The following is a 13047-nucleotide window of genomic DNA, read 5'->3' as shown; positions in this document are numbered from 1 at the left end:
CATAGGGAAGAACTGAGGAAACACCAAAAATCAGGGGAAAAAGATGGGGCATTAAAAGCCATAGAATCAAAGAATCATAGAAATCAAGGGTGTCACAACCAAATTAAGTAGTTCCCATGTCACAAACAAGTAAAACCATTCAAAACAATTTTTTTCTACACTAAGTTAACTAAGGGTTAACAATAATGATAGTAACCTCTTTTTTGCTGCGCATGTCAAAAAGAGATTTATAACTGCGACACTAACTAGAAATGAAACTTAGCCTTCTGTGCTGTACATAAATCATTATAACTGGTCAGAGAAAACAGGGAGTAACCCTGTGAGATAACACCCTAGCAAAGACCGCTAAATAATTGGCGATTCTAATTAAATTTATGACGTGGTGAAAAACAATTGGCTATTACGCAAATAAAACCCGTCTTCACTTCCGTGAAGAACGGGAGACCTCCGCGCACACACCTGAAAAAACCTCTGAATGTATGCGTGAGAATAACTGACAAATTGATTGCTTGTCAGTCTCCCCTGTCTCGACCTTATCAGACGTAAATCAACGACCTGCCGGCCCGATTTTTTCTCCGTTTATCTGCCTGACCAAAGAACTTTTATGCAGACCAACCTTTGAACCTTAAGCTGTAACTAACCAAGTATCTCTGACCTCCGCTATTCACCACCTTGACGGCGTGAGTAAATAATCTTGTTTTGCAACCGATAAGCGTCTGCCTAATTAATTCCACTCCAAGCATCACAAGTACCCGCCTGATGGCCTTCTAAGGCCCCGGACCCTTATCTGCCCGGGTGGGAGTCAGGGAGAGCTGCTGGCCGGCTGCCCTGGGTCCCGACAAAGGGCTGGAAGGGACCTCGAAAGATCGAGTCCAACCCCCCTGCTCTGGGCAGGAATAGTGCTGAGATCAAATGAGCCCAGCAAGGTGTCTGTCCAGTCTCCTCTTGAAGACTTCCAAGGCTGGGGACTGCACCACCTCCCTGGGAAGTCTGTTCCAGAGTCTGGTCACCCTTACCATAAAGAAGTTCTTCCTTACATCCAACCTGAAACCATCCTCTAACAGTTTATGGCCATTGCTCCTTGTCCACCCCTGGGGCACCCTAGTGAACAGTTTTTCTCTCCGCTTCATTTTGTGCCTGGTATAATGATGAATGAAACATTCTAGTACTGAATAAACAGCAACAATAATGAATCAGTCCTTACTGAAGGGTTGAAGTCCACACAAATTCTTTTCACAAATCTCTAATGGACATCAATAGGATCACTATGTACAGTGTCAATGACACTAAATTTATGTTCCAATTCAGCAACAATTTTTCAGAGAGGAAGTTGGCCCTTTTCTAGAAGAGCTGGACATCCCTTGATACAAACATGCCTTCAAAAAAAGCTGTGCATCTTTCTCAAAAAAAGCTGTAGAAAAAATTTCATTTTTACATTTAAAATGCAGATATTTCCAGTTCCCTGGAATGCTTCATAGAAATTAGAGAACTATCTAGATTAAAAAAAAAATAAAAATGAAGCAGTAGAAACTGCCAATGAAGAATGGAAAAGGAAGGGGAGTTCTAGTCACTGTTCAGAACTATGAGCCAGAAGAAGAACAGGGGCTTGAGCCTGGATATAACTTGCCAACTCTGAATTACCTCAGGAGAGCTGAGGAAAAGCTAGCAGTGATAGGGCATCCACTTATTGTGGTTGATAAGGACAGTGAAGAGTGAAGCAGTGAACAGCTACTTGCCATATACTTCTGTTGATCTTGTGGATTTCTCATTAAAATTCTTTTGCTGGGATTGCTCTGTAGCCTGCAGGAACCAAGCGGTCAGGAAAATGAGGGTACAAATGCACCAAAGCAGAAGGTCTGACATGTTACCTCTCTAATCTGGTAGCTTCAGGGGCTAAAGTCTCTTTGAAGCAATTCTGAGTTTCTTGACCTTTTATAACACGAAGAGGACAGAATAAGTCCCTAGGTGATCCCCACAAACACATTTAAAATACTTATAAGTGCTTGAACTATACAGCAGCATGCTCTTAGAACATAAACCTCTAAAATCCTTTGACCCTAGCTGACTTCCTGTCCCTTGGGCAGGGGGCTGGACCCAATGATCTTATGAGGTCCCTTCCAGCCCCAATGTCTATGAAATCTATGAAAATATTTTGGAGCTGCATGGACGTTACCATACCACATTTATTAAAAGTGAAGAGAGATGGATCACTAAATCACATCCAAACTATTCGAAAAGGGGAAGGTTGTTAAGCCTTACCATTTCAGACTCAAGATAAAAATCAAATCATAGGCTGTCAAGGAGTCTGACTACTAAAGTATGATTAAAATGAAGGGATAAAAACTGTGGGGCATGCCTAAGCATACCGCATCATGAGATTTCTTGCCCTTTATCTTTTCATACTGAATAATTCTCATTGCACAAATGCTTTTGGAATGCTTGTACACTTTAATATATATGTACAGTTCTTTTAATGATGTTTCTGGTATGCAAAACATTCACAAATGCTTCTTGAAGCAATTATGTAAATACCAATGTACATACTTGAAGGTTGTTGGACCACCACTGCTTTTTAGTTATCTGTGGGACTACTTAGACATATACCATCAATCCTGGTCTTTAAAGACTTAGTCACTCCTAACTGAGCTCAACAAATATGATTAACTGCCTGTGACACAAGGTAAATAAAAGTCAGCTTCAGTGTCAAGAGTGAAAACTTATTTTGCACAATTCTGGCAGGTCAATATGTAGGACCTATAACCCAACAATGTCCAATAGTGTTATTTCTGGGAACATGGAAAAGTCAATGGAAACCCAAATGTGCAAATAAAAATTTAACCATCTTATACTTGACTAGTAACTGCAAGCCCATAACTTCTTAAAAGCTAAAGGAATTGTAACTATGAACTTTGTACAGCTATTACATTGTGTAATGTACCAGCTATCTACAGAAGCCTATTAACATATCACAATGAAAAACTGTATGGAATGGATATATTTCTGTCCACTGCTAAATGTTTATGGTGAAATTGTGTGCGAGACAATAGACTACAAAAAGAACATTATCAATAAGCTAGTCTGCTTTGTACAGCCTATATTTTATGATCAAATGTCCATGGAAGGAACAAGAGAGCAATACTCTTCAATTTCATCTGCTTATTTAGAAAGGTTTTACTACAGTGAATATATACACATTCTGTCATTAAGATTAATTTTTTGTTTACTGTGGCTCATGGGCCAATTGGGATAGCAGAAATTCCAACAGCCGGAAAATGTTATAAATCAAAAGCACCAGAGTTTATGTAGTGTACATCACTCCAAAAATCTTTTTTCAATCTGGGCAACCAACCTATCACATAGGAAACCGATAAACAATGTAATAACACAGATAACAGATCTTTTCATTGTTTTCTTAACTCAGATGTTTAATTTGCTACCAGCACAATAAAATATTAACTTTAGTCCCATGAGAAAAGAAAGCAACAAGCTGTTTGAAGATGTGTGATACTAATCTGTGATGTGCTGCCAATGTTTTAACAAGGGGTTCCCACAAAAAAATGTTTTCCTGAGGCTTGTGATAAACCATGAGTCTCAGGGATGCACAACAGCAAATTGCATGAGGAGAAATCTATTCACTTTTCTTCCTATTCAACTAACCACAACTAAAGATGGAGGCAGCAAACAAATTATGCTGCACTTTGTTGTAAGTGTTAATGTTTATTTTTTGGAAAACGTTGAGATTGGCAGCATTATAACACAGTGCTCAACTTGTGCTCCTGGAAATTTGAGCTCAAGATTTTGTAGTGTGGTTTGGGCATTTTTCTCCCTTGGGAACTCTCTTTCAAATGCTTGATATTTGGTATAACTAGTCAATTGCAAATTAAAACATATGTTCTTCAAAGTCATTTCTATCAGCAATGTTGAGCAGCATCTGCAGAGGGGATAGGCTCAATCAGAAGCAGACAATTCATCCTAAACAACCTTTCGTTTTGGTGATGGAGATTTAACTAGTAGGCTTTTTCTAAACATCACTGACATTTTACATAAAAGATCTGTCTGGGGAAGATCTCCCTCTTTATTTGTACTGCTAAACTTACATGTTTGCTGTGTCAGTAAAATTGGGACTTAATTTTTATTTCTGCTTGACAACCACCGTTTTGTAATTCTGAGTACGGTTTGATGGAGAAACGGGAGAGACAAATAGCTCCAGAAGCAGTGCATTCCTTGTACGGGCATAGCACATTTAAATATGTAAATACATTCTGTATGCTTTGGCAAAACTTAAAGCACTTTAGTAAAGATTTCCACTTGCATCAAGTTCTGTTTTCAAGTTCCTTGCATAATATGAACAACTGCTCTTTCCTGAATCTTTCTCATTCACTCACTCACACAAATAGTTGTTAAAGGGAGATAATAAAAATACTTTGGAAGAAATGAATTATACTTGAGATAAATACCAAAAAAAAGTTAGCCTTTACAAAGTCAGGAAGTAACTCATGGAACAAGACAATATTTAAAAGTAGCTGACATCTTTTAATTGTTCCTTATGTGTGACTCAAGGAATCAAACAAAAATGTACTGGTACTTTTAGATTGGTGAAGTGCTTACCTCTTCTTCTTTGTGATGATGAGGACATCATTAAAGAGGAAGAAGTACACCTGCTGCTTGGAGGTTCTTTTAGAAAAAAGTCCAGTATCTTCTACATATGCTGTTAGCTCACCCCTTTTCACTAACCATCGGGAAGAGGAGACCAATGGAAATGGCTACAAAATAAGAGAACAACATTTTAAGCTCTTCAAAGCTTATACAAATCTTGTGAGACAGAGAATAAAAATCACCTGGAAAGATAAAAAAAATCCCTCTGAAATACACAGATAATACCTGATAATAAGGGTACAACAGGGACTTCAAGCTTCAAAATCACAAGTCATACAGGTAAGGTACATTTCACAGTTTCATAGATTTTATGGTCGGAAGGGACCTATTAGATCATTGAGTCCAACCCCCTGCCCTGAGCAGGAATGAGTGCTGGGGTAGTATGAACCCAGCCAGGTGTCTGTCCAATCTCCTTTTAAACACCTCCAAGGAAGGGGACAGCACCACCTCCCTTGGAAGCATATTCCATATTTTGGCAACCCTCACTGTAAAGAATTCCTGATATTTAATCTGAATTTGCTCTCTTCCAGTTTGTGGCCATTATTTCTAGTTACTCCGACAGGCACTCTGGTAAACATTGTATCCCCTATTTCTTGCTGGCTCCCCCGATAAGTTTGCAGGCAGCCACGAGATCACCTCTCAGCCTCTTCTTGTGGAGGCTGAAGAGGTTCAGGTCTCCCAATTAGTCCATATAGGGTTTTTTCTGTAGGCCTTTAACCGGACAAATGGCCCTCCTCTGAACCCTCTCCAGGCCATCCACATCCCTCCTGAAGTGCGGTGCCCAAAACTGGACGCAGTATTCCAGTTGCAGCCTGACCAATGTCATGTAGAGGGGAAGTATCACCTCCCTGGACCTCTTTGTGATGCACCTACTCATGCAAGAAAGGGTGTGGTTAGGTTTACTTATTACCTCATCACACTGGTGACTCATGTTCATTTTGGAGTCGACTATGACTCCGAGATCCCTTTCCGCAGTTGTGCTACCTAGAGTGGTACCTCCCAGGCTGTAGGAGTGTTGATGATTCTTCCTCCCCAGATGCAACACATGGCGCTTATCTTTGTTAAACTGCATCCTATTCTGTTCAGCCCATTTCCCCAGCCTGTCCAAATCAGCCTGGATTTGCTCCCTGCCATCTAGTTTGTGTACCTCCCCCCGTAGTTTGGTGTTGTCAGAAAACTTGGACAGGGTGCTTTCTACTCCCTCGTCCAAGTCACTAATGAAGATATGGAACAGTACTGGTCCCAGGACAGAGCCTTGGGGGACTCCGTTGCCCACATTTCTCCAGGTAGAAACTGACCCATCCACCACCACTGTCTGGGTGCATCCCATAAGCCAAATTTCTACCCACCGGGCTGTGTAATAATCTACATTGCAACTGTTTAGTTTATTTATAAGAACTAGGTGCAACACTGTGTCAAAGACCTTTTTAAAATCTAAGTAAATAACATCTACCTCCATTCCTTCATCCAAGCATTTTGTGACACAGTCATAAAATGAAACCAGGGTAGTCAGGCAGGATCTGTCTGCTATGAACCCAGGCTGATTGCCTTTTAGCATTATTTTACCTGCTGTTCCCCCACAAATGTGATCCTTAACAATTTTCTCAAAGGTCTTGCCAAGGATAGAGGTGAGACTAAACAGCCTATAGTTACCCAGTTCCTCCTTCCTCCCCTTCTTGAAAATAGGGACCACATTGGCCTTTTTCCAATCCTCTGGGACCTGTCCTGAGTGCTCAAACAGTTGTGCCAGGGGATCCGCTACGACTCCGGCTAATTCCCTAAGTGTTCATCATTTGAGGACATGTTTTAAGCAATATTCACACTGTCTCTGCTATTTCAACTGAATATTAAACAGACTATATAATGAAATACTATAGGACAGAGCTAATGACATACATCCACCTAATGCAGAACTGAGTGAATTTCTTAAGGAGGGGACAGATAAAATGGCCATAAATATTTCCAGACCCCAATCTCTTGTAAGTCACAGTAGCATAAACAATTGTTCTTTCAGCTTGGAGTATGTGTCAGTATGGGTCCCACTGTATGTGACAGTCAAGTAGTATCCTCTCTGAAGAGAAGTAATCAGGAGTTTCAGCTTAATTTGTCAAATAATGATTGAGAAACTGTTTTCCTAAGTTTGATATTTGACCTGGATACTACATCCAGGGCATAACAAAAATAAGGCTGGTCCATAAACCTGAGACTGACAGAGCAGCCTTCTGAAGCAGTTTGAAGATGTTGTCTATGCTACTGTAGTATGTCCTGACATTCAATGGCAGGTGTATGATCCACTTTGAGATTTTCTGCAGCAGTGTGGTTTGGCATTTTATGAGCCAGAAACGGCCACTAAATGGGACACCCTAAGAGGCTTAGTCCTTATTAAGAGCAAGCCTCTGAGATTTCTTACATCTTTTCTCTTAGCATCATGCATAGTCCTGGGAAGACTACTCAGTTTTATTGATCAATTCTGATGAAACTTAGGAACCTTAAGGAAGAGCTTATGAAAATGGTCACAACACAACTCAGTGCCTGTAAAAGGATATGTAAGAGGTCTAGGCTATTAGATTGAAAATTGTTAATGCTGGTTTATAACAATGAGAAATCTGCCTTGTTGGTAGGGTGGTTGCCTGAGAAATCCAATGGTAGCTCAAAAGGAGGCTTATTGAACTTTAGGATGACAATGTTGAAGCCCTAGGGAGAGATGGGTATTTAATAGATGGAAGGTATGCATAAGATCTTTGAGTAATCTGGGGAGCATCTGATGAGAAGCACAAAACATGTCTGTACTATAGTATATACAAGGATGACCTCAAGATAGACTGGCCTAGTATGCAGCATGTTAATCAAGGATCCTCAATACTGTGACCTCTACTAGGACTAGATCACACCAGAATGACATTCCAGAGAATACCCTTGTCATTTCCAGTTGTCAACCATACTAATGGATTGGTTTTTATTTGGCATGAGACTTTCCTGACTCAGGGAGTATGAAAATAGGCAAGGTCCCAAAATCTGATTTTAAAGGGTTTTTGGCTTCAAAAGTATAGCACTTATGTTCTTTTGCTCTTCTTTAAATTATTTCATTTTCTTGATGTTTTCCCCCAAGGTATAGAAGTTCTTATAACTCTAATTTCACATTTATGTGCCAACTATCTGCTCCTAAACTGGACATAAAATAATTCTCAAAAGGCTGAAAGACCCTTGTATAAACTAAGAGGGCTATGTTAATACTGTTCACAGAAATATCAAAATGATCCACATGGTTGTTTCAGGACATCAACACTCAAGTGGCTGAAACTGAGAAACTTCTTAAGGAACAAGAGATATATGGAAAACTTTATTAGAAGTTTCAGTACTCTAAGTTTATAAACTCTACAAGGCAAAAGTTCTGAAATTCTGCTCCCATTACATTCAATAGCAACACACTCACTGATTTCATTAGTCCAAGAGTTGACTAGGGCTGTGCAAAGCTCTGGTTGCGGCTTCGATTCAGTGGAGATTTGTCCCGATTCGGTGGTCAAATCTCTGAATCTGAATTGAATCAGGACAGGAAACCCTTTAATCTCTCTGACTTGAACCCACAGCATGCTTATAGGCTTGGCAGTGCTACGCTGCCTAGCACTATGGATGAATGGGACTTGGGGGTCATGATTGACCACAAGATGACCATGAGCCTTCAATGTGATGCTGCAGCTAGTAAAGTGAGCAAAATGCTGGCTTGCATCCATAGATGTTTCGCAAGCAAATCCCAGGATGTCATTCTCCCATTGTACTCAGCCTTAGTGAGGCTGCAGCTGGAGTACTGCGTCCAGTTTTGGGCTCCACAATTCAAAAAGGATGTGGAGAAGTTTGAGAGAATTCAGAGAAGAGCCACACACATGGTCACAGTTCAGGAAAACAGACCTTATGATGAGAGGCTGAGAGCTATGGGACTCTTTAGCCTGGAAAAGTGCAGGCTCAGGGGTGATCTGGTGGCTGCCTATAAGTTTATAAGGGGTGCTCATCAGGATCTGGGGGAACGTTTGTTCACCAGACCACCCCAAGGGATGACAAGGTTGAACAGTCATAAACTCCTCCAAGACCATTTCAGGCTGGACATAAGGAAGAACTTCTTTACAGTCTGAGCCCCCAAGGTTTGGAATAGATAGCCACCGGAGGTGGTTCAAGCACCTACTCTGAACGCCTTCAAGAGAAATTTGGACGTTTATCTTGCTGGGATCCTATGACCCCTGCTGACTTCCTGCCTCTGGGGCAGGGGGCTGGACCCAATGATCCCTTCCAGCCCTAATGTCTATGAAATGTATGATTAATTGGAGCAGACTTGATAAATACCAATATAAAATAAAGCAGACATTGGGATAGATTTTTAGTTCTTTTTCCCAGTTGCTGCTTTTAATTATTGTAAAGCAGCCCTAAAGAGGCAGCTGGAAAGAGCAGTCAATACCCTCGCCCAATATGTACTGTTATTTTATACTGGATTTTTTTATATTATATCCCAGGATGACAAGAAGGGCATTCCATAAATAATTTTATTACTACACTGCCAGTGAAAAGGCAAACATAGTGAGAAGTTTCAGGGTGTATGAAGAAGAAAGATACTGCTTGTAAAACTAGGGAGGGATTAATATTCTGTGTAAAACTGAAGCAGGCCTAAAAGGCCAACTAGTTAATCGAGGTTAACTTGATTAATCAGTCTGCTCTGCATTCTAAATGGAATGCCCTAGCATTGCCACAGTGTCACATGTATAAGCCCCTCCAGGTTTAAAAATAGCTGCTGGGGCACTTTAACTAAAGCTCCTTGAATGAGCTTTAGTTAAAGTGTCCTGCAGCCATTTTTAAATGTGCGGGGGCTTAATATAGGTTACACTGCAGCATTTTAATTAGAGCAGCTCTCCAGGAACCACTTTAATTATCTCTCCCCCCTCACACACACACACCTCTGAGCACATGTATAGGCACTCATAAATTCTAAAGTTTTAAAAAGAGATGCTTGGAAAAGAGGGAAACTCACTAACACTGAAGGGACCATTAAGCCTATACCCTGTCTTTTCCTGATGTCTCTCCCTGATCCTGTACAATTTATAAATTCCATGATGTGTCTGCCCCTGTACAACCTAAAAGCTGTACGCATCACAGCAAATATTCATATAAATCACAGCAAGTGTCCTAAGTCCACCCAAAAACCTGGCAGACTAATTCAGTTTTTGTAAAGACAGAGATAAGATAGAACTCAAAATGGAAAGCCTATCAAAATGCCATATGGGGTGAACACTAACTAACTGTCTTTACAGTTGATGGTGATATACACCAGGAATCAGAAGAGTACAAAATGACCTCAGATGTACTGTGGAGGAGTCGTAGTACTACTCACCATTACCAATAGTCTGTTACAAAGTTTTTTGTCTCCATCATTTTCCATTGCAAACATGTTTTATTAGTTCTGGTGACTGATTTTTTGGTTACCACATACTAAATACTCTTTGCGACTGCTGAAACACATTATCTATCTTGCCATGTTTGACTAATGAAGACAACTGCTTTTTTTCTCTCTAGAACATCCTTTTACATGCTTGTAATTTTTTTCCCCTCTCAGTTGTCAGCCCTCTGAATCAATCTTCATAAGTCTGATTTTTTAGGCCTTAAATCATTTCACCTATCCTTTTGTGACTTGTCTTAAATTTATCAATACTTGTCAGGAGATATGATGCCCAAACTGAACAAAATACTTCAGCTGTGGAGCCACTGATGCATGGATTGAACACAGAATAAAAACCTCTTTCGTTTTCATATGCAATGATTTACTTCTGCTTACAATCTGAAGTATATTACTTTGATTATATTTAAGTCAAAGTAAGCTAATAACCAGGGATCCTGGTTTTCTCTGTTTAAAAATCACAACTTCTCTTATTTAAAACCCCCCAAATCCATCTTTTTACACGATTAAAATGAAACACCACCATATATATATATAAGTATCAGTTTAACATAATGTTTTATTGATATGTTTGCAATTTTAACCAATTTGGAAGCCTACCAGTGCCTCAATCACTATAATAAAACAAATTCTAAATATCTATACATTTTAGTGTTTGATTTTGGGTTTTTTACCAGTGAAAATCAGAGGTCCCTCTGCCCCCTTTGTTCACCAGCAGCTGTCCCTCCTGCTGCTTTGTGGTGCTGAGCAGGCTTGATATGCCAGTGCCCAGCCCATGACATTGCTCCTCACGCCTCACTCCTGACCCTCAGCCCCACAGCCCTGCTTATTCCCACTTCCCACCCACAGGACCCTGGCCCTGCTGGTGCCCCTCACCCACAGAACGCCCCCTGCCCCCCTGTGGAACTCCTCACTCCCCACCCACAGCCCCCTGGCCCTCCTGGTGCCCCTCACTCTCCACCTGCAGCCCTCCCACCCCTGCTGGTGCCCCTGACTCCCCACCCACAGTGACCCTGGCCCTGCCAGTGCCCCTCACTCCCCACCCATATCCCCTCACCCTCCAGGCCTGCTGGAGGGTCCCCCAGCTGCCAGAGGTAGGGGGCCAGGGATCCAGGTCTACAGCCCCCTGCCCCCCACACCAAGGTGCCCCCTGCCCACTCAGCAGAAGCAAGGGGGTACAACTCCATGCTGCCACTCTTGCTGCTGCCGGGCAGGCAGGAAACACCTCATCAAGGTGGTACAACAGTGGCAACGTGTAGGGGGTGAATGGGGGTGCAGGTGCACCCCCTGAGCCAGCGATCCCTGCTTAAATGATTGGGGAGGGGGGGCCAGGAAGGAGCACTGGTGCCTCCCTGAGAGCACCAGCTGGGGAATGGGGATGCCAGGAGAAGTGCCGCTGGCACTTTAGGTGCCTCACTCACACTTCCCAGTCAGCACAATCAGATGCGGGAGACTTCCCCCGCAGTTGGCGAGATCAGCCGTGGGGGGGACCCCTCCAGTTGCTGACTGGCCGTTGGGGGGGGCACGTGCTCTCCCTGACTCAGGAGGCACCAGTTGCCTATGCGGTGTGGTGCAGCAGCAGCACTGAGCTTCCCAACCCCACTCTGCCCTACTATGCAAGGTCCTGCCCGCTGAACCGCAAAGGGCCTAGGGAGAGGGCAGCAGGGCGGGGAGCCTGAGCCCACAGTGGGCAGCCTGTCCCCATTCTGTTTTCAAATCTGGGGGGCGATGTGGCCCCTATCCCTCCCTGGGAGTGCTCACAGTTGCTTATTAATTATTGTAAAGTAGCCCTGAAAAGGTAGCTGGAAAGAGAAGTCAATAGCCTGGCCCCAAATCTATTCTTATTTTATATATTTTTAATATTTTTTAATATACTATATGCCAGGGTGAAAGGAAGGGCATTCCATAAATTATTTTATTAGTACACTGCCAATGAAAAGGCAAACACAATGAGATGTTTCAGGGTGTGTGAAGAAGAAAGATATTGCTTGTAAAACTAGGGAGGGATTAATATTCTGTGTAAAACTGAAGCAGCCCTGAAAGGCCAACTGGCACAAATTAAAGCAGCCTTAAAGCTGTAATAACTAGGTATACCCAACTCCACAGAGAATAGGTGGGGCAGCAGTATGACAAAAAGGGAAAAGGTGACTTAGAGTCACTTGTCTCCCTTGCTGCCCAGTTGTATTAAGCGTAAAGACAAATGTACATTTTAGCTGCTTTCAAACAGGAGGAATGGCAGCCGGCTGGGATTGCACAGCAGCTGTTATATCTGCACGATCTTGTAGTGATACAAGCAAGCTAAATCACTTCAACTTCAACCCTGCATGAAGTAGGTTATGGTTTTAATGCACTTTTTACAGACATAACAGCTAGATAATAACATCTTTATCTGTATCCTTTGATAGTGATACAGTTGTTATGTCAGTCTATAGCTTAAGTTATATTTTGGTACAAGTGAATAATTAGCCTATTAAATTACAATGTCCTTGTTTAAGTGCATAGCCTTTGGACTGGAAGGCTAGGGACAAACTTTCAAAAAGCCCAAGCCTGAATTGATTCAATCTTTCTAGGTTAGTTTAACCTGCAGAGATTGAACTGATTTGCAAGTGGACAGAAATCCACTTTTCATTTCTGAAATACAGGCACGTGCCTGCAGTGGCTCAGGCCAGAAGCCCGGGGCTGCTAGAGCAGCCCTGCTTTCCACAGGGAAGCTGAGTTGGTGGGGTTGGAGGGGATGGGGCATGGCCAGGCCCTGGCAAGCCTGAGTATGATTGTGGTACAAATACGATTAGAGGTTAGACATAATGATTGAATTTAGACATAATGCCTTTTTGCAAAATGCTTCTGTATTCGACATGGCTTGCAAATGGCTTCCGCATTAGCTTCTGCACATAGATTGAAGACATAAGATAAGGGGTTGCTAGAGGATATTAAGTTTACCGCAGACCCCCCTG

The 13047-nt window shown here is 42.0% G+C and overlaps 1 protein-coding gene across 2 annotated transcripts in view; it reads right to left on the bottom strand.

Moving 5' to 3' along the window:
- ARHGEF26 (Rho guanine nucleotide exchange factor 26) overlaps window positions 1-13047 on the bottom strand; it is a 151506-nt gene that overhangs the window by 30766 nt on the left and 107693 nt on the right. For both annotated transcript variants that reach the window (XM_014602768.3, XM_059731049.1), the window contains one exon: window positions 4609-4763. In XM_014602768.3, coding sequence (XP_014458254.2) covers window positions 4609-4763 — 155 coding nt within the window. The remainder of the gene's footprint in view (window positions 1-4608; window positions 4764-13047) is intronic.

The sequence above is a fragment of the Alligator mississippiensis genome, chromosome 7 (assembly GCF_030867095.1).
Source record: "Alligator mississippiensis isolate rAllMis1 chromosome 7, rAllMis1, whole genome shotgun sequence".
Classification (NCBI taxonomy): domain Eukaryota; kingdom Metazoa; phylum Chordata; order Crocodylia; family Alligatoridae; genus Alligator; species Alligator mississippiensis.
Note: the sequence above shows the minus strand (reverse complement) of the source record. Positions and strands in the feature narration are given on the sequence as shown.